Source organism: Zosterops lateralis, assembly GCF_965231275.1.
Source record: "Zosterops lateralis genome assembly, chromosome: 9".
Lineage (NCBI taxonomy): Eukaryota > Metazoa > Chordata > Aves > Passeriformes > Zosteropidae > Zosterops > Zosterops lateralis.
Window position 1 is genome coordinate 6098680 of NC_139769.1, and position 25746 is coordinate 6124425.

At 43.2% G+C, this 25746-nt stretch overlaps 1 protein-coding gene across 1 annotated transcript; it reads left to right on the top strand.

Annotated features, from left to right (window-relative positions):
• The first annotated feature begins 80 nt into the window (after nt 1–80).
• NRDC (nardilysin convertase) lies at nt 81–25695 on the top strand. Its single transcript, XM_083868077.1, has 31 exons — nt 81–295; nt 4239–4548; nt 4737–4818; nt 5352–5505; nt 7217–7290; nt 8704–8799; nt 9747–9869; nt 11249–11306; nt 12253–12326; nt 12519–12588; nt 12948–13025; nt 13450–13570; nt 13659–13717; nt 14290–14344; nt 15538–15642; nt 15907–16030; nt 16517–16603; nt 17217–17336; nt 18059–18110; nt 19224–19374; nt 20347–20474; nt 20741–20903; nt 21606–21637; nt 21941–22079; nt 22479–22526; nt 22834–22886; nt 23502–23585; nt 24493–24583; nt 24833–24949; nt 25174–25263; nt 25482–25695. Exons 1-31 carry the CDS (start codon nt 96–98, stop codon nt 25674–25676), a joined length of 3333 nt encoding a protein of 1110 aa, XP_083724203.1. The 5' UTR covers nt 81–95; the 3' UTR covers nt 25677–25695.
• Nucleotides 25696–25746: the final 51 nt, after the last annotated feature.

The following is a 25746-nucleotide window of genomic DNA, read 5'->3' on the forward strand; positions in this document are numbered from 1 at the left end:
CGGCGGCCGGGGGTCCCCGCGGGCGGGCCGTGGCCGGGGGCTGGCGGCCGGGACGGGCCGTTGTCCAGCCGCTGTGGAGCCGCGCCACCGCCGCCATGCCCGGCAGGAACAAGGCGACGTGCGGCTACGGCAGCCCGGAGCTCGCGGTGGGGCAGCAGGCCGCGGAGGGCGGCCGCGACGCCGGGGGCCGCTCGCCTCATGGGGACGAGGAGGAAGAGCGCGGCGGGGCCGGTCCCGAACACAACCTCGGGGACCCTGACATCGTCAAGTCCCCCAGCGACCCCAAGCAGTACCGGTGAGGGCGGGAGGACGCGCTGCCGCCGGGGACAGCCCGGCCGGTCGGGGGGTGGGCCGGGGTCTGTCTGCCCCTGTCCCGGCCCTGCCGGGAGCCGGGAATGGAGCCCGGGCTGGTCCCGGTGGTTGGGACACTTGGGTCCTGTCTGTGATAAAGGAGCTGGCGATGCCGCGGGTGTGTTGGTCCTGGGGGTGGCTGCCCGGGGTGTGCGGGCTCTGGGCGGGGGATTGTGCCCAGGCCGGTCCGTGCTGCTGTTCCCGGGCACAGCAATACCCAGTTCAGCGTTGGTTTGCAGCCCTCGGCCGGGAGGACAGCTCCTCCCCGAAAGCACTAAGTGTCAGGTGTGATTTAAGTATTTCAGAGCAGATCCCAACTTAAAAACAGTTGCCCTTCATGTTTTAGATGAACTTATGAGTTTTAACACAAATGTGTCTGTGAATTGAGGCAAAATGCTTTTAGCCCACCATTTTGCTTGTGTTTTTGTTTCAATATTTCTGAATAATACCCCGAAAAGTGATGAAAAAGATCAGCTTCTCTGAGCACAGTCCACAGCCTCCGTGGCCCAGACCCAGTGAGAGACTTGGATGAGAACTCCAGCAGAGGTTGAGCTTGTTGGATGCTGTAAGGCAGTCTGTTCTTGAAAGGACACTCTGATAACTTCTTCCTGTAAGGCAGAAGATTATCCAGCCCTTGTTAGAGTTGCTTTTAAAAATTTATCTTTACTTTTCACGATGCCTAATCTGTGCAGCCAGTGGAGAATCTGCTGCCTGAGCCAGGAACTGAATTTTAGATTTGCAGTGACATTGGCTGTCAGTGAGATTCCCTGCTGGCTGCCTGAAGAGGACTCTGCCCATTGGCTCAGGGAGAAACTTGTTCCCTCCCTTCTTGCCCTATTTCCTTGCTGCTTCCTCTGGATCTCTGCCTGCCTCTCCTGATGGCATTCTTACTCATGCTGCTCTGGCAGGCTTGTCCTCCTGCAAAGCTCACAGCTGGGGATGCTGTCAGCCTAAGGAACTCCTGCCTCTGCTGCCTGGAGCAGCACACTGCTGGGTGAAGCTTGGGAAATCCACTGAAGGCTGTCACTAACTGATTTTGGGGCTTGGGACCCTCTGCATGTGAGAGCTGGAGACAGTGTTTGCTTATAGCATAAACTAATACCAAAATCTTGCAGAAATCCTACTGTCCATTCTTAACAGAATTTTTTTAGTTGGAAGGGGAGAGTTGCATCCTTTCAGACTGATTTCTGTGTGTGTGAAGTGAGCCTGGCACAGCACAGAGGTTTGTCCTTATGGAAGAGAAGTTCAATGTGTCTGGAAGCAAAGCCACACTGAGCCTGTGTCCAGGTGTGATGTCCCAAACCTCCCGAGGGAGTGTCCTGGCAGGTGATGTGATGATGCTGACACATTTTCCCCTCTTCACACTCCAGTGATGTGTGCTGCAGCTCAGTCACAGTGGGCTTAGTGTCTGTGTCTGGTGGCATCAGTCTTAACTTAATGGAAAATGTCATGTTTTGCTTTCTCAAATAACCATCACAAAACCAAAAGAGCTCTGATGTGGATTGCAGGATGTGTTTTCAGAAGTGGGTTTGTTGTGACAAAATATTTCTTATGATAAAAGTTTGCTCATTAGAGCTGTTTTACCAAAAATGTGTATTTTACTTACATTCATCCATATATGGATTTTCATGGTCTTGTATTTCTCATAATTTGGGAAATTGAAGCATTTCTCTCAGTGTTTACCATGCACTGATAAGTATTTCAATATTAACTTCTAAACAATTGTCAAAGAAAAACTTTGTGTGAGAACAATCCTGTTTAAACTTATTCAGGAGGTTTAAACAGTATTTTTAATTATTTGAATTTTATTTTATATTTTGGCCTTACTTGCTGTATAGTCCTTCAAAAAAGCAATTGGACTGTGCTTTCTTCTGTTTTTACCTTATATGATTGCATTCTTTGTACTGTATTTTGCATACTAGTGGATATTAGTTACATTTGTCCTTTTCCACTGGACTGAAACATGGAAAAAGTAAAGAACACCTATGTCAGTGGTGCCTCTGCTCTGTATAACCTAAGCTGGAGTGAAACCTGAGAGCCTCCAGCAGTGCCGTGGTTCAGCCTTGTCCTTGCTGCTGGGTGCTTTCTGTCCTGTGTGCTACACCCACCATGAGCAATGTAAAATTAGTATAATCTGCTCCATTAGCTTAATGAAGCTGTGTGGAAAGGATCAGCAAGAGCTGCTGGATGTACCTGGCTGAACAGCTTTATGGCACATTGTTCCTTGGGAAGAATAACCCCATTCTCTCCTCTGCTTTCCAGCAGAACCTGCTGCTCCCTGTGAGGCTGAGGTGCTCCAGGAGCTGTGCAAACCTGCAGGGCAGAGTTGTGCATGGAGGAGGAGGTGCTGGAAGGTGCTGCCCCAAGGCTGGAGCACCCACATATGCAGTGTGGTTTTTAGGACATTCAGGAGTGCTGCAGCTGTGGATGGGACATAACCTAGTGGGAATGGTTAGCAAACATGCTTTCAGAATGCAGGAGGATTAACTTTGTTCAGGCATTCCAGTGCTGTCTGTGGCTCCTGCAGTTCAGCAGAGCATCCCTGCGAGTGACACACTGTGTGCTGGAGTTTGGATGAGTCAAAATTCACTCGTGCTTTTGATTGGAGCAAATCTGTCCTGCTCAGCAGTCTTGCAGCAAGGGAACAGGGTGTGTTCATGATCACAAAAACCAGGCTCAGAGTAAGTGCTGTCACTTCCCCTTGGGTGACTGGTCATGAGTCATCACCTTAACACAACTATCAGACATTTATTCATTAGCTTTCTTCATAGACTTGATAGTCCAGGAGCTGTGTCCACATGGCAAGGTTCTGACCTGGTATAAACTCGGGTTGGAGTAGATGACCTCTAAAGACCCTTTTTAACAAAGACTATTCTGTGATTCTGTGCTCTGTAACTCAGATTTTTCTGGGAGCGTGGGATGTGACCATGGGTTTGTTTTATTCTAGCTTGCTTTGTTTTGTGTGTTTTTGCTGGATCAGATACCACAGGTCTCTATCCCACTAGTTCATAGGGCGCATGAAGTATTTTCTGGACCCAGCATTCCTTCCTTTCTGCTGCTGGTGTATTAGCCAGTGCAGGCTCCTGGTAGGGATGCTCTGGCTAATTTGACAAATTGTGTTCTAGATTTGATGGTAAATGGGTACTGATGAGGGCTCTTGTAGTGCAGAGCATTGGTGCTTGCAGTCCTCATAGTGAAAAGTTATAGAAGGGTGCTGCACAGAGGGTTTGTGGGGTTATATTTATATGTATACACACATGTTTAAAAACCTGTATCCGTGTGTAAACACACACAGAGGACTGTTTATTGCTTCTTGACAGGAGCCCAGCCATTCCCTGTGACTGGTTCTGTGCAGCCTGCAGAGATCTCTCCTTTCCAATGCTTGTCTGCAACATTTGCAGACCCCATTTATTAGAAACCATTGATGAAATCAAATCAAATCAAATCAAATGCTCTGGGGCCTACTTAGAAGGAAAGACTAAGCTCTTCATTCTGTCACATCATATCTATTTCCAAGAGCCTGACAAACCTAAAGGATGATTGAAGTTTGAGTTTGCATGTTCCGAGTGCATGAAATGAGTGCTAATAGCTTAAATGTTTCACAAAGAGAGGAACAAAAGCCAAAATCAGTGAGTTTGACCTTATGGGAGAATGACTTCTGCTACTGCCCTGAACTGCTTCTTATTCCTAGAGCTGTTGAATAGCAGAGGAATTCTGAATAGCAGAGATTTTACTTTCCTGCTATAAAACTACTCAGTCTTGGCTACCATTAGATTTTCATTAGGAAATCACTCTCAAACTATTACAGGAAATAATGAAATTTTTGCAATTCTGAAAATTCAGACTTAGGAAACGAACATATTCATTGCCCGTAATTATTCTTTCAGGTATATCAAACTGCAGAATGGCTTATGTGCACTTTTGATTTCGGATTTGAATTACTTGGATGGTGCCCCAGCATCTTCAGAGGAGGAGGAGGAGGATAATGATGGTGGTTCTGAAGAGGGCAGTGATGAATACGATGACTCCGGAGCTGAGATCGAAGATGGCAGAGAAGATGATGATGAGTGTGATGAGGGGGATGAGAGTGAGGACAGTGATGGAGATAATGAGGATTTCAATGATTCTGATGACAGTGAATTAGAAGAGCTGGCTGAAAAGGAAGAGACAAGAAAGAGAGGTTGTTCAGAAAAGCAGGTATGTACTTAAAGCTGTAGGGTGCAAAAATGTGTAGTGAGCTTTCTCGAGGTCTGAAACCTTGTGATTAGGTGTTCAGACAAGACCTTTTTATTGTGCCTGTCCCAGTTGATTCATCTTGTACTTCTGTCATTTTCCTGAATTGTTCCTTGAAGCAGCTCTTACTGAAAATGTTGTATTTTCTCTAGTCTGCAGCAGCCCTCTGTGTTGCTGTTGGCAGCTTCTCTGATCCTGAAGATCTGCCTGGATTAGCACACTTCCTGGAACACAGTATGTACCTGCTCCTGTTTCATCTTCTCCAGCTTCAGTGCAAAATGGGTGTTATGTGGTCCTGCATTTCTGAAGTATTTAGTATCATTTCCTAATTTGGCTATTTGAGGATTTATTTTCATACAAATATTGACTTAGTAAGGAGTTCTTAATATTTGCCAAACTGTGCATTAGCTTGTATCAACTTTATTTGTTGCCCATTAAATTGAGGGGAATTATGTTACCTGTGGCTTTATCGACCAGGTTGGAGCTACAGACCTTTGTCTCCCAGTAAAAGGTGATGAATTAGTAATGTGGACACAGAAACCACGTGAAGTTTCTGACCAGATGTGTCTCAAAATACTCTTCTTGCCTTGTTGAGGCCAGGCCTGCCTGGGAGGGCACTGCCAGAACAAACTGCAGCAGTTCCTGGGCAGATCACCCAAGCTGTTGGTATTCAGTAACTTCCTCTGCCTGTGAGCTGTGGGTCAGTCATAGAGAGTTTGCAGTCAGGATTAGCAGATTAATGTCACCTTGGTGTTTTTTTGTTGCAGTGGTGTTTATGGGCAGTTTGAAGTATCCAGATGAGAACGGGTTTGATGCTTTCCTGAAGAAACACGGGGGCGGTGACAACGCCTCGACGGACTGTGAGAGGACAGTGTTCCAGTTTGATGTGCAGAGGAAGTACTTCAAAGAAGCCCTGGATAGGTAACTTGGTGTGAATGGTGATGAGGTGTTAATTAATTTTTGTGTGTGCCTCAGGAGCTTGGGTGTAGTTGCCCAGTTCTTCACTTTGGGATGATCAAAGCTGTTGCTGAACTTTCATAGCTACCTGCACTACAACAGTGATACTGAATATAGGAAAGTGCTGTTTTCCCTTTGGATGTGTTGCTGGTTTTTTTGCTGTGGGATTATGTAGGACCCATGTTTAAGTCTTAACACATGCAGCTCTTTGATTGTTTTGGCAGTCTTAAACTGGTAGCATTGATGACAGGAGAAATGTTATGCAATGTGACAACTGATCAGAGGGGAACTGCTCCCAGAATCCCAGTGAATCATCCTTTGAAATATCTGTCCTGGTAGAGTTACTGTTTTTTCTAAATTGTTGTTAGTTTTTTTTCAGGCAGCCTTCAAAGTTACAGTACAATATGTGTCTCAGAAGGAAACATTTAACCCAGTGCAGGTTATTCACTGCTGAATGTGTCTTTTGCCAGAAAGTGCTTAACTTGCTCTTTTGTGCTGTTGGAACAAGAGAGCTCCACTGGTTGGCATGGTTTCCTTTACTGAGAGGAATTTCTCATTTACACGGGCATAGCTGAATATTCCTGATGCCATAAAGTATCTCAGGAGGAGAATAGACTCCACTGCAAATTTACTTTGATGCAAGAGCAAATGTTTGCACATTTTTCCAAGTATAACCTAAATTTTAAACTTTATAAACTTTACTAGGCCAATTTCAGCTTCCATTTACAGATTAATCCAGCTTTTTTAGATGTTTGGAAGTGCTAAAGAATCAAAAAAATATAATTGCAATTTGTCACAACAGCTTGCTTAGTGCAGAGGAAAACAGAAATTAGGAGTTCTGTAGAACAGCTTCTCATACAAAGGAGGTAAATGAGTGCTGAGCATGAATTCTGCTCATTCAAGCACGTGTGGATCTGAAGAAATGGAAAAACATCACCTTTCAATTGTCTTCAGTTTAGTGGGTCTTCTGGCCATAGAACTCCATCAGGGATATATTACTTTTTACCTTTTATTGATCTTGAACTTTTGCTTCAGCCAGTTCAGTTTTTCATTAAAAAAACCTCAGCAAATAAAACAGAACTATTAGATTCTCTGCAGCCTTCTACAGAGTCTCCATGCACTGCAGATCTGTCCCTTGCCAGTGCTCTGCTCTGTATGGATACAGAAGAAATTTATTTGGATGACAATGCTGACTTTTATAGTAGATAATAAAGTTGTAATGGATATAGAAACTTGTGTTTCACGACAGTTTGTTTCCTGGAGTTGGGAAGAATCTTCCTCCAATGTTGTCATGTTGTTCCTGAGGAACAACTGGGGATTTCCTCTGGAGCATCTGATCCTGGTCCCTGTTAGCTCCAGGTTCCAGACTCTCTGGATTACTTGTCTCATCTGGTGTGATCATTCTTGGGATGTAATGCAGATAGTCCTGCACCCATTAGTGCCATATCCTACTGCATCCAACCAATTCAGTCCCACTCTGGAGCTGGGAAGCTTTGCCCTTTGCTTTCTGATGCCTTTTATCTTTCTTCTAGACATGATAGTCAGGAATGACATAGCTTGTAGTAAGTCAAGCAGCTTTGTAAACCAAAATAGTAGATGTTGGATTTAATTACTGTGTTTTTGCCCTAGTTTAAAAGACACTGAAAAAAAGTATTTGAATTTTTCTGTTCCATAGGTGGGCACAGTTCTTTATTCACCCATTAATGATCAGGGATGCAATAGATCGAGAAGTGGAGGCTGTAGACAGTGGTAAGTAAGAGAATCTTTTCCTGCATCTTTAGTCCATTTTCTTGAAACAAAACCTACTTTGTAACACTGTTTATTGGCTTCTGTGCTGAACTCCCCTTCTGAGCACTTCAGTCAACTTCACATAACTTACCAGAGAGATTAAACTCGTGAATTGAAGCTTTGTGGCTGTTAGACATCAGTGACTTTTAGAGGAAGAAAGACTGGATATAGTGCCAGCACTGTAAAAGTTTACCCTCACATTTTCATTAATGAGAAATTAATAATCTGAAGTGGTTTGGCAGTAACTGGCAGGGCAGTTTCGTGTGCCTGTAGATGCTCTGCAGTGAACAAAATGCCTTTAGTTCCAGCACAGCCGCAGAGCTCTCTCCAGTCCTGTGCAGAGTTAATACAATAAGCTGAGGTGATTCTGCTTGTCTCCTTATTCTAACACCTGAATGACTAAAAAGTCACTTCCCAGAAGGAAATTAAAGCAGGCACAGAAGTGACTGGAGTGTTGATTTTCTAATATGTGATGGATCTGCCTCTAAAATGTCACTGTTTTGGGAAAAAAAATGTTATTAGCAGATATCCCAACTGGGTCAAATATTTATTCCGAATAATTTTCTTTATCTTTCCTCTGACCATGAAAAGTGGGTGACTTGATCTTTGAATTTAGATAAAAGTCAGTGTAAAGCAGGAGCTGCCTTGGAGTTAAGGTGTGGTTCTTCAACAGCTTCAGCCATTTTAGACCTTGGTGGTGCAGAACCAGCCCTTCCCTTGCAGAGACACCCTGGTAATGTGCTCCCCAGGAAATGGTGTCAGCTGGCTGGACTGGCTGAGGAGGACCCAGCCAGAGGAATTAGTGCACAGCTCTGCTCTAAATGTTTGTTATTACCAGTAAAACTGGAACAGGAAAATGCAGTTCAGGAGGGTGAATTGATTTTGGCAGAGCCCCATATTTATATTAGTTTAAAGTGGTTGTAAAACTGTGTTTTTAGAAACTTATCTGCTTACCTTTCAATTTCTTGTTTCATTATTAGGCTAGAGGTTGTTCTGTGTGATAAATGGTAGAAACAGGTTTGTAATTGTTCTCTGGCTCTTCCTGCAGAGCCTGATCATGTGTAATATTGATGGCCTTTTGTCTCCTTTGAACTGAACATATTCAGAGCATTCAGACAGAAGTCGATGCTTTACATGCTTTTCTTTCTTAATCTTTTCTTTACTTCTCAGCAATGAGCTACATTTTTCCTCTTATATTCATTACTGCTAGCAAGTCCTCCTTCTTATTTCACTACTTCATTCGTATATTAAAAGAAATTCCAGGCTGCATCTGTGTGGTGTCTCCTTTTCAGTGTGGTTGGGATTTGTGCTTTGTTTTGTGGGAACATATGTCAAACTTTGATGCATTCCACTGCAAATTCTTATAATTAACAGAGTACCAGCTAGCAAGGCCCTCTGATGCAAACAGAAAGGAGATGTTATTTGGGAGTCTTGCCAGGCCTGGACATCCTATGAAGAAATTTTTTTGGGGTAAGTCCTGAATTTCTGTTACAAAATGGTGATGATACTTTTAACTTTTAACTACTTAAAAGTTTGAGTGGTTAGATGCACTAACATGAACTATCATATCACAACAACTATTAAACTTGTTCAGAAGAGTTCGAACAATTATCCATTTTACAGGAAAATGGTTGGGAATAAAAGCAGCTTTCTCCTTTTTAAGATACTTTTCTTTCTGATACTGCTTTTTGCTGATGTTACAGCTGGGTTGCCCAAGGTGTATAATTATGGAACTTTCTCTTAACATAAAGGTGGTGCCCTCTGAGTCATCTCCATCTTGCATAAGCTTGGGGTTTTTTTTGCTATTAGAATTTCCTGGAAAAATAAATTATTTCTAGTTGTATGTCTAAAGGAGGCTTTTCAAAGTAAATAATTTGCTGTTGAACTTCCATGAGTTAGCACTTCACAGCCATGTAAGGGGAGTAGAATGAAAATTTATCCTTCTCTTGGCCAATCCAGTGCTCACTCCCTCACCCTCATGGTGCTGGTGAGTGTGTAAACAGCAGTGTGATTGATGGGTGTTAGAAGTGTAGCTTGTTTTTATAAATTTCTGTGGTGACATACACTGAACTTCACATTTCCTCCTCTTTTTCCCACTGTTGTTCTGCAAGTTCCATTGGTGAGGGAATAGCTGGCAACACACAGTGAGCTGTGCAGCCTGTGGGAGATGTGATAATGCAGGAGGACTCTGTCCTTCCTCATCATAAAAATATCAGCTGTCCTTTGGATTAGAACCAGAAATCGCAAAATACCCATTTTCCCTTAACACTCCTTTCACTCCAGATTTCTATTAAGTATTTTTAATGTGCTTTACCATGATTAGACCTAGGGAGGAAAGTAAATTCTCAGTGTGTGTGTCTGGCCTTGCTGTAGGCACTGTGTGGATCACTAACCTGCCTCCCCTTTGCTGTTTGCAGGTAATGCAGACACGCTCAAGCACGAGCCCAAACTGAACAACATCGACACCTACACCCGGCTGAGGGAGTTCTGGCAGCGCCACTACTCTGCTCACTACATGACTTTGGTTGTCCAGTCCAAAGGTAACATCAGTTGCTCCTTAAAAACAGCCTCCTTGCTGCTGCTGGTGCTTTTGGAACCAGTCCAGCTGTAGCCCAAGCCAGTCTAGTGGCTTGTCCAGTCCTGCAGAGGGTATTTATATGTAAATTTTAGCCTGGTTTCCAAATGAAACAAGACCTGAGCAATTGTGCTGTGTTACTATCATCCTGCCACTTCTTGAGAAACATTTTGAAGCTGTTGAATGGGTTCCATATTAACACAGAAGGGAAAATCTCAAAGATAACATTTCAGAAATAATCTTGTAGCAATGAAGAGTCAAACCACTTAAATGAATTAATGTTGCTGATTTCTCTGCCATCAACAGTGAAACTCCTCAGCAAGTGATGGGGAGACTGAGACTGACTCTCCCAGATGTCTTGTTTGTTTAGGAGGAGTAGAGGTTCTATTTTTTCCCCTCGTAGCTTGAAAAATTATGTGCAAATGGATTTAAATTTTATTTTAGTGGAGAACGGCAGACCTATGAGTTGTTTCTGCTGAGAATAGAGGAAATACATTTCTCAGAAGTTATTCAAATTGAGTTTGTGTTTAGAGAGTTTTGTTGAATGCTAAAACTGATTGCAATTCTCATCTCTAAAATGGAGATGGTAATAATAGGCATTCTTCTTTTCTCCTCCTTTGCTTTTAATTTTGGTCTAGACAGTAAACTGCTCAGGGTGCTGAATGCCTCTTGAGTAGTCATTAAGCCAGTGTTGGATTGTAATATTTTCTATGGTGATTGGGAAGAAAATGGTGGTAACTGATAACCAGCCAGGTCAATTTTGTATTTCCTTCTCTTTTTTTTTTTTTGTATTTGCAACAGTGAATCCTCCCTCTACCCCATCCAGCCTTTTTCATGGCTGTTTACAAATGCAGCATCACTTATGGAGTTCAGAATGGTTGCTTAAAGAAGCAAAGCTTTTATTTAAAAAACCCTTTTGGTTTGTGACTCATTTCCCTCAGAAAAGAGGATGGGGAGAAGGAATCCTTAGGACTGCGTTTGAGGGGGAAAACTCCTGTGTATGATCTGGAGAGTTGTGGAATGAGTTGCAAGTACTGATGATTTTGTACATCCCTAAGACAGTAATTCCTTCTCCCAGTCACTCCAGACACAGCTGAACTTTAAATCCCAGTTGTGTCAGCCTGGATTTGAACACTTTACACAAACCCAGAGCTGTGACCACGGGTACAGCTCAACAAATGTTAAGAATTGGCTCAAACCAACAGCTTTAAAGTTTATAATTTAGAACTTTGCGGTTTTCAAGTACACCGACTTGCAGCCTCTTTGAAATAACTGAACTGGTGAGATAAGGTAACTTTTCTTAGATCTTCAGGAAATTGCATTTCTGTATTCTCTCTTTTTTAGAAACACTGGATACATTGGAGAAGTGGGTGACAGAAATCTTCTCTGAGATCCCAAATAAGTAAGATCCGTTTGATGCATAAAGACATTGCAGATGATAAAATTATCTCTTCTTAAAATGACTTTAAAAAAATCCCTTACTGGAGAAACAAAGGAAATTTCCATTTGTTAATTAACATTCTTATCTAGGAAAAAAAAAAAAAAAAGGCAGCTCTTTAAATGAAACTCCACTGTTAATTGTTCCAGGAAGACTTTGTTTCTGCTTAACAGTTATTTAGGCTGTGAGCTGCGTGGTGCTAGCTTGAAACAGTGTTTGTTTAATATGTGCTGATGCCTCGACTTTATGATGTCATTCAAACCTACATTATCATTTCACATTGCCTATCTTTGCTTTGTGTCAAAAATAATTAGAAGCAGAATTAATTAACACTGTAGCTAGACTTTAACCATCATCCTTAGGGTGGCAATGGGCTAGAAATAATTTTTTTTAATGGTTCACTCCAATATGGCCTGTAAAAAGGAGGTTCTGCAAAAGCTTTGCTAACTTGAAAAGCATTTTACTTCCCTTTTGCAAGATGTTTGTTTCTGTGGTGATTGGAAATGCTCTTGTGAGAGCCTGATGCCATTCAGAGACATTTGTCTGTCCTGGCCACCCCCTGCTCATCCCTGCTGCCCCACAAGATAATTTATCAGGATTCCTTGGGTCCAGGGTGAGCTCAGGGTGTTGTTTACTGTTCTTGGCTGTACAGAAGCAAGTTTTGTGCTGTTACTGCCTCACACAGAAGGCAGGGGAGGTGTTGGGGTGGTGTCACATCTGATTCATTGCTCCCTTGTGTGGGCAGGCTGCCTCCCTGGGTGCCTCCTGGGGCTGGGGGATGCTGGGCTGCAGCTTTGGAGCCTTGCCAGGCTCTCTGGTGTCCTCAGAACTCTGGTCCTGATGCCTTTGAATATCTCAGTGTACCCTTGAACCTCTGCCAGTAACATCACACTTTCATTTTGCTTTTAAGTGGTTTACCCAAACCCAGCTTTGGTCATCTGACTCAGCCTTTTGACACACCAGAGTTTCACAAGCTTTACAGAGGTAAGTGAAATAGATTTAAATGTTTTGAATACCTGAATACTGAAAGAAATTTTCTCAGAGTGATCCAGATAATTTGTAGAGTAATTATGTGTGGTTTTAAATGGCTTTTAACTATTCTTTCTGCATTATGTAAGATTTCTTATCTCTGTCTCATCATGTATATTTATAATTAATCAATTTATTTGCATCCAGTTGTTCCAATCAGGAAGGTTCATTCATTGACCATCACTTGGGCACTTCCCCCACAAGAACAGTATTACAGGTACATTGTGCTGCATTTTACTTCTACCATCTTTATGCTGTGAATAATTTATTGACTTTCACAACAAACCAAAGAATCTCATTTACTTGTCTAACAGATTACTTTGGTTCAGCTAGGGAGGCATTTTAAAAATGAATTAAACTGCTGCAGATAAGGTTCCCTTTCCTCCCTGACTCAGATCAGTCATTATGTTCTGAACTCCCACACTTTTAGCTTATTATCTTAATTCTGCCTGAAAATGCAAAACTTGCCCTGAAGAAAGAGACGGTGCATATTTTAGTCATTAGCCCAGTGATTTGAATTCTTTCTGTGAAATGTGTTACCTCCTGGCATCTAATCTCCTCTAAACTTTCTCTTAGGGTGAAACCTCTTCATTATATTTCCTGGCTGGTGGGACATGAAGGCAAAGGCAGTGTTCTTTCTTTCCTTAGGAAAAAGTAGGTGGTTTTTAAGCACGGTTATTAAATGCTTTGATCTCATTTAAATACAGATAAAGTCTATTTTGTGTATTTATATTTTCTATAGATGTAAAAGCAGGCCAAGCCTGCCTTTTTGTATCAGTGTTTTGTAGTGATATTCTGTAAGGTGGTGATAAACCCAAGTAAGAAATAAATGGGATTTTTGTCTGTGATTCATGGATCAGCAGTACCTCTGACTGATCTTTGATATTTCCAAAAGGTTACTTAGCTTTTTCATTGTTTTTCTTGAATTCTGTATCCTGAGGTTAGATCCTTAAACTGGAAAAGCTTTGTGGAAACTGTAAATGGATTGAAATAAAGATACACTGTGATGTACTGTTTGTAACTAAGGTCAAACAAAGCTGAAATGATTAATTAATAAGTACCTTTCACTCTTCCATAGGTTTTGGGCCCTTGCATTGTATGGAGGAAATGGAGAGACAGGATTTGAACAAAACTCCACTTACTCCATCTTCAGCATTTCTGTGACTTTGACTGATGAAGGTTACAAGCACTTCTACGAGGTGTGGTGTTGTACAAAAAGAGCTTGTTTGTTTTTCCTGCTGTTTCCCTGATGTCTGGAAAAATAAGTCCATTCCTTTCTGTCTGCAGGTGGCCCACGTGGTGTTTCAGTACCTGAAGATGCTGCAGAAAAGGGGGCCAGATCAAAGGCAAGTGTTTGCCACTCCAGCAGATATCTGTGGTGGTATCCTTCTCCATTATCCTGGTATTTGTAGTGTTTGCACTTTTTGTGGAGTTCCTGGAGTATAAACAGGGAGTCACTAGTAAAAGTTGTCTGTGTGGAAAACATGTCAGTTTAAGAAAGTGCAGAAAGAAATTTTCTGAATGTTTATGCTTATTTCTTGGTGGTTTTAGTTTAATTTTTTGTGATGTGATTCCTTCAGTTTAGTAAGCTGAACCAGTGTAGAGGACAGGTGCAGTTTTGTGTTCATTTTAAATTAATTTGATCAGTCAGGGCTGGGTGTTCTGGTGTTGGCCTTCATATCAGATTTTGACTCTTAGTTAAACTCTCTTTCTCTTTGGAAAGTAGAAGAACTTTCTACCAGTTCTGAGAAATGCCATTTTGGGAAGTGCATTTAATAATAGCTTCAGTGTCTTGTACCTGAATGAATCATTGATCTCACCATTGATGCCTTTCCTAGAAGGCTCTTTTTTTAAGATTCTTGACGAATGTTGTGGAATAATGGAGAAAATCCACTTTTGTTATCTTCCTTCTTTGCAGAATATGGGAAGAAATACAAAAGATTGAAGCTAATGAATTTCACTACCAGGAACAGGTATTTATCCACTGTTCTGACATAGGTAAACCATGAAAAGTATTACTTTTTCATTTGGAAACACATTTTCAAAGTTCTTTTTGAGAAGAAATGCATTGTGCACTTATTGAGGCTGTATTTGGCTGAAAGAAGATGTATTCTAGGCAGAGAAATACTGAGAATTTTCCCTAACAGAATTTAATATTGATTTTTCATTCCTTACCTGCTAGGTAGGATCTTTTTCAATTTAGACTTTTCTTACTCCTGCTACATTTAGCCATGCTCTGTTTCTTACTAAGTAACTTGTTTTCTTTCTTTGAATGGCACTGAAATTTCCTTCTGGGAAAAGAGATCCATCCATCCAAATACTGCCTGCAGCAGGAACACAGATTTGTGCGTGCTTTTGTGACAGGGTTATGAATCCCAGGGGCAGAACAATGACTTAGTCATGGCAGCCCAGTTGTGGCTGGAGCTGTGCTAAGGAATGTCTGAGGCAGGGCTTGGCATAAATGGGGTGCCCAGGAGAGGTTTAGTGTTTCCTCAGGTGTTTGGTGTCTTAAGAAATCCCTGTCCATGTTTCCCACTACATTTACAAGGCACAGATGTGCCACACTCAGCTGTTTTCCAGGTGTACTGTGCTGTCTGTGTGACCCAGAGTCTGTACAGCCTGATGCTGCCTGCTGCAAACACCCCAAAATCACTTAGCAAGAAGCTGAGCAGCAGCCTGGTCCTCTGGGCAGCCTTACCCTGCTAAAAGGCAAATGTTCAAACAGGAGAACCTCCTCCTGCTCACCCTGCACATCATGGCAGGGAGCTGGGAAAGGAGCAGAGCCAGAGGTACTGGTACAGCAGCAGTTCCTTGCCTTGTACTTTCCAGGTAACTTTAAATCTTGAATTGTTGCAGGACTTTGCTTGTGTCCCCTGGAGGCAAGGAGTGCATTCTGCTGGGTCTTCAACTTAGTAGATTCCATGACTGTGAACTGCATAAATTTTCTCCTGCAAAGATGATGTGTGTGAAATTTTAGGATTTTCAGAGGAGCATTAGATACAGTTGTGAAATACATTTAATTTAATAACTGAAGCTAAATGCTGTAACAAGCACTGCATCCAACTCACGCTCAACATATCTGACTAGTCAAGCTCTTCTCAGAACAGAAAATTGATGTCTTGGGTTTCTAATGATGTGACAAATAGCTTTATTTCTTTGCTTGCAGACAGATCCAGTTGACTATGTGGAAAACCTTTGTGAGAACATGCAGTTGTTTCAGAAGGAAGATTTTCTGACAGGAGACCAGCTCCTGTTTGAATACAAGCCCGAGGTAAATGTTCTTTGAACTCTGATTATATGTTTTGATGTCAGGAAAACATGTGCATACTGTGTCATACAGGCATGTGTATAGGCATTTGTAATTAAACATAATGCAGGCACAAGTTTTGTGCTAATTGAAACACTTGTATTCAGAAAGCAGATCTGTTTTGTAAGCTGGTTATGTCTTGTTCTTCCTGCCTTCCAACTGAGAAGTCTTTGGTGGCTCAGGCAGTCAGAGCTGCATTTGAACTGAAATACTGTCTGTACCTTGTAGATCATTGCTGATGCCCTGAACCAGCTGAGCCCTCAGAGAGCCAACCTGGTTTTGCTGTCTGCTGCCAACGAAGGCCAGTGTCACCTCAAAGAGAAGTGGTTTGGGACTCAGTACAGTATGGAAGGTAAAACTGCAGCAGGAGCTGAGAATGCCTGAGTCCTGCATAGAGGAAGTGAAAGGGTCACAACACAAAGCACAAGTGCATGGAAGCAGGGAAAAGAATCCTCAGTGCTTTAATGAATCCTCTGTGCCACCTAAAACTGCTCCTGGTTTGGTGCCAGTCGATTCCCACTCCTGCAGTTCCTTTGGGAGGCAGAGGTCCCAGTGAGCTCCACTTGGCTGCCATTCAGGGCAAAGAACACCAGCAATGCAGCACAGGGGGTAAGGGCAGCTGGGTACTAAGGCAGACTTCATTTGCTTTTTAATAGGACTGTTCAGTCCTGCTCCAGAAGATTTTGTAGGAAAGGATTTAGAAAGAGTCCTGAGGAATGGGGTGATGTTGAGAAATTACTGTGATACTGCAAATCTCTCTGGAGATTGGGAAAAGATGTTTGGAAATAGGATGGCCTTCCCTTCCTGTTGAACTAATGCATTTCATGGTTTTTAACAGATATTGACAGGTACTGGAGTGATTTATGGGACAGTGACTTTGAGTTAAATCAGGATTTACACCTTCCAGAAGAAAACAAATACATAGGTAAGGCACCTGGGCATGAGGGAAATCTTCCCCAGTGATCTATTTGAGAATTTGCTGTGATTTAGAAACAACCTAAACTGGAATCAACCGATTTTCACAAATTAAAAAAACATGAGCACTCTGTTCAGCTAGATTTTATTTACTATTCTTTTATTTATAAGCTTAAAAACTGAGTTATTTTAAGGCATATAAAATTAGAGATGATAATGCCATAACAGAGCAGGCCTCACAGTCAGTGAGAATTAACACAGAGCTCCAGACACCTTATTAGAGAATTTTATTTGCTTAATCCTCCTCTTTCTGAAGGCATCTAAATACCATCTGCCTTTGTTGCCAAAAACAAATGAAATGAAAGCCAGGACTTGTGTCTTGGATGGAATGTGATGCCACCACTTCTGCTCTGCTGCTGAGCAGAGCAGAAGTGTTCTGCTCTGGTGTGGAAGTGAAAAAGAGATGTTCTTTGGGTCCAGAAAAGTACTGTCACAAATAATTAAAAAAACTGGAGGGGAAAAATGTATTTCTTGATACTTTTGATGACTTAGATGAATTTAGCCTGATCATGTCTGTGAAACACACTAACTTGTGGTTTTGGTGTGGTTTTTCTCTTTGTTAGCCACCGACTTTGCTTTGAAAGTTGCTGACTGCCCCGAGACAGAATATCCAGTCAAAATACTCAGCACACAACAAGGCTGTCTCTGGTACAGGAAGGATGATAAATTCAAAATCCCAAAAGGTAAATGCCTGAGGGCTTTCTGAATAGCAAGACCCTGTTTTTACCAGCTGGAATTTATTTGAAGGCGAATAACCTGTGGTAGTGTTCACCATTTAAACTGAAGTGCCTGCTGTCAGCTCTTCCGTGGTCCTTTTGATATGTTTATTAGCTACAATAAAAGAGAAGCAGGTGAACTAAGGCAGCAAAGACACCCTGCTGATACCTCAGGTTGAAAAGTGGAATCACTGGAATTTACTGACTTCTGAACAGGCTGTGTGGGGACAGGCTTGAGCAGACAGAATATGCTGCTGAGACAAGGGCTTGAGAAGGAAGGAGCACATTAATTAGAAGGGACATAGTCTCTTCTACAGACAGAGAAAAATATGGCCTGGATCTGAGACAAGGGTGTAAAATATATTGCTGCTTTCAAGCAGAATGTTAGAGTTTTTAGTGTCTCTTAAATAGATGTTCTGTGGAGTTTTCTATTTATAGTGGTCACGCCATGGGAGTATTCAGCAAAGCACAGCTTTGTTTTCTAATCTTTGGTACTTCAAAGGGAAGATTTTTGGAGTAGGAAGACATTAAATGATGACTTAAAATAAGATAAAAAGTGTTAGAGATGAATGACCATTTTTGTTAAACTCACATTGTCACCAAAGAGCAACTTGATGGTAATATATTTGAGTTCAGAAAGTTGTCACTTTCTATACAATTGCTCATTTAAATTTCCTTTTCCTCACCAGGTTATGTTCGATTCCACCTGATCTCTCCATTGATACAGCAATCTGCAGAGAAGTGAGGCTTGTGTTATTTATGCTTACCTTGCAGAGTAACTAAATTACCATACTAAAATACCATACCTAGTGAAGAGCAGGGAAAAGACTTTGATTTTAAGGAGGAATAGAATAAGGTGTCTTTTTCTCAGGTCCTTCCACCTTCCTTGTGGTTTTATCTGCAGTTTGTGATGGTGGTTCTGCAGCAGCTCCTGCCTGTAGCCAACAGAAGTGTAAGGAGCTCCACAAGGTGTGGTGTTCCCCAGGGCAGGTCTGGGAAAAGGGAATGGAACAGCAGCAGTGCTGAGAAAGGAGCTGCTCCTGAAAAGAGCAGTCCCCAGCCATGTCCTGAGCATGTCCCACCATCCTGGGAGGCTGCAGGGGCAGGAGAAGAGGCTGCAGCAGCCTTGAGAAACCAGTTGTGGGTCGGGCAGAGCTCTGGGTGCAGGTCAGGGGCTGCTGCACTCGGCTTGCCTCAGGCTGCCACTGCCACTTGTACCAGTGTCACAGTGCTGTTGTCATGAGCCTGCCAAGACCTGCACAAATCATGTTTTGGGAGAGCCTTTGGGAGTCTGTTTTCATGAGGTGTGTTAGTTTAATCTTTGAAATGGAATCCAGGCAATAACAAAAACCTGAAAGCAGGGAGTGCTATTTCCAGGCTCTGTAGCCTGCTTTGCTCTAACTTATTATTATTTTTTTGCCTTGGTAGATAAATAATCATCTCATTGCTCAAGTATTGAGCATAACCAAGTCTATCTGTCCCCCATGCCTTTACACAAAGTAAAATAATTTCATTTGCTGTAATTTTCCATATTTTAAGCATTGCCTCATTAAAACGTGCATTCTTACCTTGAAGAAACCTTAAATCTTGTGAAGCTGGAATCATTCACATTGGAAGCAATAGCTGAATGTCCAGATAATTTTTAAGTAGTGCCATGTGCTTTCTGTACAAAGAGAAACTTGCATTCTCTATTCTGTTTTTTTTTGAAAATTTCTTTTTTGAATCCCATTTTACACAAATTCCATTTCTGTTGGAATTCACTGCGTGTACCATCAAGCTCATCAGGCTTAACTTTCATATTAAGCCAGTCCTTTTTTTCTTTCTTTTTAACCCCCTGCCCTTTTCTCCCTCCAGCATAATCTTGTTTGATACATTTGTAAACATCCTTTCCCACAACCTGGGGGAACCAGCCTACGAAGCAGATGTGGCGCAGCTGGAGTACAAGCTGGTGGCTGGGGAGTATGGCCTGATCATCCGAGTGAAAGGATTCAATCACAAACTACCTGTAAGCTCTGCTCATCTCCTCACTGCCTTTATGCCTGCAGCTTTGCAGTGTGTGTGCTTTTCAGGAGCTTTTAATGGTTGGATGAGGTGTTTTAAATGGAAAAATTGGTCTCTGGCAGGGTAATGCAGCAAGTGTGCTGCTTTTTCTTGTGCTTACTTGTGTGAAGATGGAGTTGTGTGAACTTACACAAGCTCAAATTACGGACTTCAGGCTGACTTAAATCCTCCTTTAAGTAATAACTGTATCTCCATTAAAATTTTAACAGCTTTTCCTATATAAAGAGCTTGGTGTCTCCCATGGCCATAAAGAGGATTGGAGCCTTTCCATCTCTTAAGTTGTGCCTGTTTGCACAAGGTCTGGAGAAGGGTGTCTGAAAAGAGATTTTGGTTTCAATTTGACTTTGGAGATGCAGCTTCTGAACATGCTCATTTTGGGTGCAGATTTTCTGTGGTGGTTTGCTGAGAGGATTGGGGGATCCCTGTTCCCATTCCCTAAATGCTGGGCATGAAAGACATGGCAGGTACAAAGGGGACACAGTGAAGATGAGACAACCATCCACTTCTATTGCAAGAGCTTTGCTGGAGCTTTAAGACCATTAATCACCTGTCAGACTTATTAATAGAAATTTTTACAGAAAAAGCCAAATATGCAAGCAGCAGGGTCTGAATATTCTCTTTTGTAATCCTGAACGATGTCTCTGTTGTGATGCCATTGTGCTGGTCAGCTGTAAAAGGAAAAAATTGAATATAGAATGGAAACTCCTATGGATTTGGGATATTGAGCTTATTCACTGTGTAAAAACAGTCGTTTGGGATAGAATTGTTTAGTGAAGAACATCTGGCAGAATGGAGGAGCATGCTTTAGTAATGCTTCATGTCTCAATAGTGATAATTTTATATTATCATATAGAGTTAATTTTAAATTGGTTCTTAAGCCAACAAGAACCTCAACTTAAAACCATTCTCTTTACAGCTTCTGTTTCAGCTCATCATCGATTACTTGTCTGACTTCAGCTTTACTCCAGCCGTTTTCGAAATGATAACAGAGCAGCTGAAGAAAACATACTACAACATCCTCATCAAACCCGAGACTCTGGCCAAGTGAGTTCTGGGGGAGGGCAGCAGTGGCTGAGCTGAAGAGCTCAGGGATCCCTGCCCTGGGCTCACAGGGCTTGTTCCAGGCTTTGCTGGAGCTTAGGGAGCCCCAGCAGCTCCTGGCTCAGACACGTGGCCAGACTGGACACGCAGGGTCTGGCAGTGGCCGCTGGGGGAGGGCACTGGGACCTGCAGTCAGGAATGGCATCTCTGGCATCAAACAGCTGCTGATGTGCTGTGCCTGTGTCCCATTCTGTCCCCGTGGGCTGCAGGGACGTGCGGCTGCTGATCCTGGAGCACGGGCGCTGGTCCATGATCGACAAGTACCAGACGTTGATGAAGGGACTCTCCATCGAGGCGCTCTCCGCCTTCGTCTCCGCCTTCAAGTCACAGCTCTTCGTGGAGGGCCTCGTGCAGGGGAACTTCACCAGCAGGGTGAGTGCAGCCTTGGCAGCTGGGGCTCGCTCTGGTGCCTCAGATGGCCTTCAGCACACTGAACTGGGCTGCCACCTGCTGCTGCCTCTGCTCTGGCAATCTGGGGTCCTGTGGGTACTGGGCAGCTGCACCTCCAACACCTCAGGAGTGCTCATGAGGATAAGCCAATGGAAGGCCACAGCTGCCAGTTTGAACAGGAGTTTTCAGGAATTTGGATTTAAACTGCAGATAGGAAAAAAGGTACTAGATGCCTGTAATCTAGTTCTCCTGTTACTACCATTCTTTATATTGTTTGGTGTATTGATATATTTGATAAGGAGAAATTCCCACAGTGGTGCCACAGGAGGAGGCTTCCCTCAGAGCACATTTATCCTGGGAATTTGATGGCCTGCATGGTTTGGTTAAACCTCACTGAGTGCCAAACACATGGAATAAGGGTAACTGCTGCTTTTTCTTTGGTTTGTGCCTTCTCCTTCTGGGAGACATTGCAGTGTAAAAAGCAGCGTGGAGACCCTGCAGTGTGGTGCAGAGGGGGCTGGAGGGACTGGGGACAATGAGGAAGCAGAGATGGAGGGAGCAGGACAGCTCAGCTGCTCTTGGCTTGGGGCTCACCCTCTCAAGTGCTGCACTGGGGTGTGTAGTTGTGAATTGGGATAATAATTCTCTGCTAAATAAAACTGCTGTCTTTGCTTTCTTCTCTAGGAAGCAAAGGATTTCCTGAATTATGTTGTTCAGTGAGTATCTCTTGACTCTTTAATTATTATTATACTCTTTAATTATCTTTGCTTATTATATGGAAACTATAATCAAGATAAAATTCGTTTCTGGAGGAGGGAGTCAGAGTGGGAGTGTTCAGAAATTCTTTTCTTCCCTCTGGTGTTTGCAGGAGGTGGCTGTTGGTTGTGGCAGTTTAAGCAGACATAGTTCTGGTTTGGGGAAGGGGAAAATAACATCAGACCAAGTGTGTAAATGTCAGGGTGTTGTTCTGGTTTTGTGTGAGCAGGTGTTTGATGTTGTGCTGTTTGTGCTCCCCCCAGAAAGCTGCAGTTTGCTCCCCTGGCCCATCCCTGCCCTGTGCAGTTCCGGGTGGTGGATTTGCCCAACACCCACCTGCTCTGCAAGGTGAAAACTCTCAACAAGGGCGATGCCAACTCGGAGGTGACAGTCTATTACCAGGTAACGTGTGCTGGGGCTGTGCTGGCCTGCTCTGAACCTGCCTTTGAGGGCAGCCTCTGCACAGGGATGTCACAGAGGGGACACAGACACTTCATGTCATCACAGGCCTGTGCCCCAAGGCTGAACCCAAATGGAATTCCCTTTGGGAGGTTCCCTGAAACCAGCACCTTCCTTTCCTGGACTGGTCCTGGGAGCTGGGTTAGTGCTGTGGTGGCTTCCTGGTGTCCCCAGCTTTGCTATTGGGGGCTGGGCTGGGCCTGTTCCCTCAGGGAAAACCAGAACTTCCCATCTGTCCCTGCTGTGAATTAATTGTCCCTCAGTGCTGAGGTGTGTGCCACAAGTCACCTTGGCTTGAGCAGTCACATCAAACCCACCCTAAATTCTTCATTCTCTGTCCAGTCAGGTGCCAGGAACCTGAGGGAATACACCCTGATGGAACTGCTTGTGGTAAGTTTGTGTTTGTGCCTCTTAACTCAGCAGTGTCTCCCCTGGAAACAGTGCTTGGAGCTGAGGCCACGGGGCTGACTGGCCCCCAGTGTGTTCCTATTGCTGCCCCTGGCTGGAATGTTTGGGTGGGTGTCCCCAAATGCTGCAGTGATGGACACTACAGGTGTCTTCTTGTAGCTCCCACCCCACAGCTCTGAGCCCTCCCTAATGCAGTGGTTGTGGCTGGCCAGGGACACTTCATGCTCTGTGTGGAGCCACGAGGGGCTGCAGGCACTGTCACTTCTGCTGTAACTTTGTGCTGTTTCAGATGCACATGGAGGAGCCTTGCTTTGACTTCCTGAGGACCAAGCAAACCCTTGGGTGAGTTCACTGGGGAGGAATTCTCCTGCACCTGCTCCTACACTCCTGCTTTGACTGTTCTCTGGTGTCTTTACTCTGTCTTTTCCTGCACAGTGGCTAATCCTCAGTTACTGTAATGGAAACAGCCACATCACCCATCAATACAAACCAAGTTGCTTTTGACTTCTGTAAGAATTGCATCTATTACCAGTGTGTTAACTCAGAATTATTCAGCATAAAGCTTTTCCTTCCACTTCCACACTCAGCCCCCCTTCCCCAGGGCTGTTTTCACAGCAGCTCTGTGGTGCTGAGCAGCCTCCCTCAGGGGCACCCTGCTACCTCAGGAAACTGGAGCAGGCTTTTCACAGCTCTGGGTCTCTCACTCTGCTTGGATTCATTTGCAGGAATGCAAATACAAACACTCCCAAGTTTAGAAGGATTTCCTAAAGCTGAGAAAGCACTGAAAAGCAGCAATGCAGAAAATAATAAAAAAATAAGACTATTGCAAATTTAGATCTCAGATTTTTCTGTCTGAAGTACCAACACTGTCTTAACTTTGTTAACTTGCAGCATGTAAATGAAAAGTTAATTTTGCTTGTGGAATGACTTTATTGTTTCATCTTTTTTTCTTTTAAGCTACCATGTGTACCCCACCTGCAGGAACACTTCTGGGATTCTTGGCTTCTCAGTCACAGTGGCAACCCAGGCAACTAAATACAAGTAAGTGCTCTGTGGGGAAAGTTCTTCACCACTCCCAGCCTTGGCTGTGGGAGTCACCTGCTCCCAGTTAAGAGTTCACTCCTGTTTCAGGCCACAGGGATTTTTTTTAATTCAAGGGGATGTCAGAAGGGGCACTGCTGACAGTCACAACATCCTGACTAAAACAGTAGCCTTAGGCTTCTTAAAACTGCAGTGCTCCTGAGTTGAATACTGAAAAGTAATCTCAAGACTAAGTCAACTACCCCCCTGCCCTTTTGAGGCTATTCTGCCACACGAGTTCAAATCCTGTCTGGCTGTTCTTGTGGCTCATGTTCAGCAGGCACAGCACTGTTATGGTTTTGTTCAAACCTGGGCCTTTGACCTACAAGTTATTTGACCTGCCAGAGTTGAAGGGTTATTTGAAAAATGTGCCACTTGTGAAAAAAGCCACTATCTCAGTGAAAACTTAATTAGCACGGAGCTGCTGCCTCTAATTTTTACATTTGGACACTTCCATTACTGAGGTCTGTGTCATCAGTGAGGGTTTTAATGTGTCAGAAACTTCAGGATCCATCACATCCCATTTTCTTTCTGTCCTATAGGCCAGAGCTGTGCAGGGCTCAGGGCTGCAGCTGGGGGTACCAGAGCAGGTCCCCAGCAGTGCCATGGCAGTGGCTCCTGGGCACCTGAAGTCCCTTCTTTAGTGTACAGCTAAAAATGAGAGCACTGGCTTTAGGCTCTGATACAGAAACAACTGACCACTAGGTGTTCTCAGATGAGAGAGCTTTTCAGGGGATGAGGAAAGTGAACCTGTCCCAAACCTTCCAAGCCTTCCTCATCATTTGGGGGCTGCTACTTTACCCCTTAATATTCTTTTGGGGAGTGTTTTTTTTCCCCTGCCTAATTTAATTGTTTGTTTCTCTTTTAGTTCTGAATTGGTTGACAGGAAAATAGAGGAGTTTCTTTCTTGCTTTGAAGAAAAAATCAAGGATTTAACTGAAGAGGCTTTTAGCACCCAGGTGAATCTTCATCTTGAAAAGCTGTTCTTTGAACTGCATGATTCAGTTACATCTATGGTGATTTTCTGGACAAAGGCCTTGCCTTTTAAAACCTGCCTCTTGCTCATCTGCTCTCATCTGTTCTCTAAACATCCATTCTCTGGCTTCCTCATTAATGTAATTTAGCTTTTCTTTCAACCGCAGTGACTGTGATGGTTAATTAAGGTAATTTAAAACCCATTAACACTAATTGTCTTTTTTCCCATGTAGGTAACAGCTTTGATAAAACTGAAAGAATGTGAAGACTCCCACCTTGGAGAAGAAGTGGACAGGAACTGGAATGAAGTGGTGACCCAGCAGTACCTGTTTGACAGGCTGGCACGGGAGGTAGGTGTCCTGCAGCTGTGGAACACAAAACCTACACTGGTTTTGCAGCAGTTTCAAAAGCACAAATGGGATTTATGCTACTAGTGGCACACTGGGTCTAAAATTACATGTTTTCAAAAGGCTCTTTTATCCAATGGAGTAGAGGTTGCAGAGAAAATACTTCCATGTATAAAATTACCTGAACCACCACTGTGCTGCTAAAACCTCCTTCCTGTGTGTTTCAGATTGAAGCTCTCAAGTCTATTACACAAGCAGACCTGGTCAACTGGTTCCAAGCTCACAGAAGTAACCAGAGGAAAGTGCTCAGTGTACATGTGAGTGTCTGTCTGCTCTTGTTGGCAGCTTGGACAAGCAGAGTGCAGTGAGGGCAGGGGAGAGAAGCTGTGATGTAACTTTTACTGTGGTTATCTACATTTGCTACATTTATAAGTAGTGTTCTTGTTAGAATTGCATTTCAGTATATCAAGTTAATTGTCAGGGCAGAGAAACACTGAATGAGATCTCAATTTCTCTTCTGGTACCTTTTTTCCAGGTGATTGGATATGGAAAGCATGAAGGGGACTCAGAGATGACAGCTGTCTCAGGACAGAACTCTTCATCTGGTGAAATACCTCATCTTGTTTTATTGCCCCCCTCCTCTTTGATGAGTGACATTACTTCCATCAAGGACATCAAAGCCTACACGTCAACTCTGAATGTTCTCCCTTACCATAAAATATTGAAATAAAACTGATATCTTGCCCTGCCCTGCTGTGTAATACAGGTGCTTTCTGCAACATCAACATTACAAACCTATT

Coding starts and splice junctions, on each gene's coding strand:
- NRDC (XM_083868077.1), top strand. CDS start 96: ATGCCCGGCAGGAACAAGGCGACGTGCGGCTACGGCAGCCCGGAGCTC. Junction 7,291..8,703: donor AGTGGAGGCTGTAGACAGTG/GTAAGTAAGAGA, acceptor TATAATTAACAG/AGTACCAGCTAGCAAGGCCC. Junction 13,718..14,289: donor AAAAGGGGGCCAGATCAAAG/GCAAGTGTTTGC, acceptor CCTTCTTTGCAG/AATATGGGAAGAAATACAAA.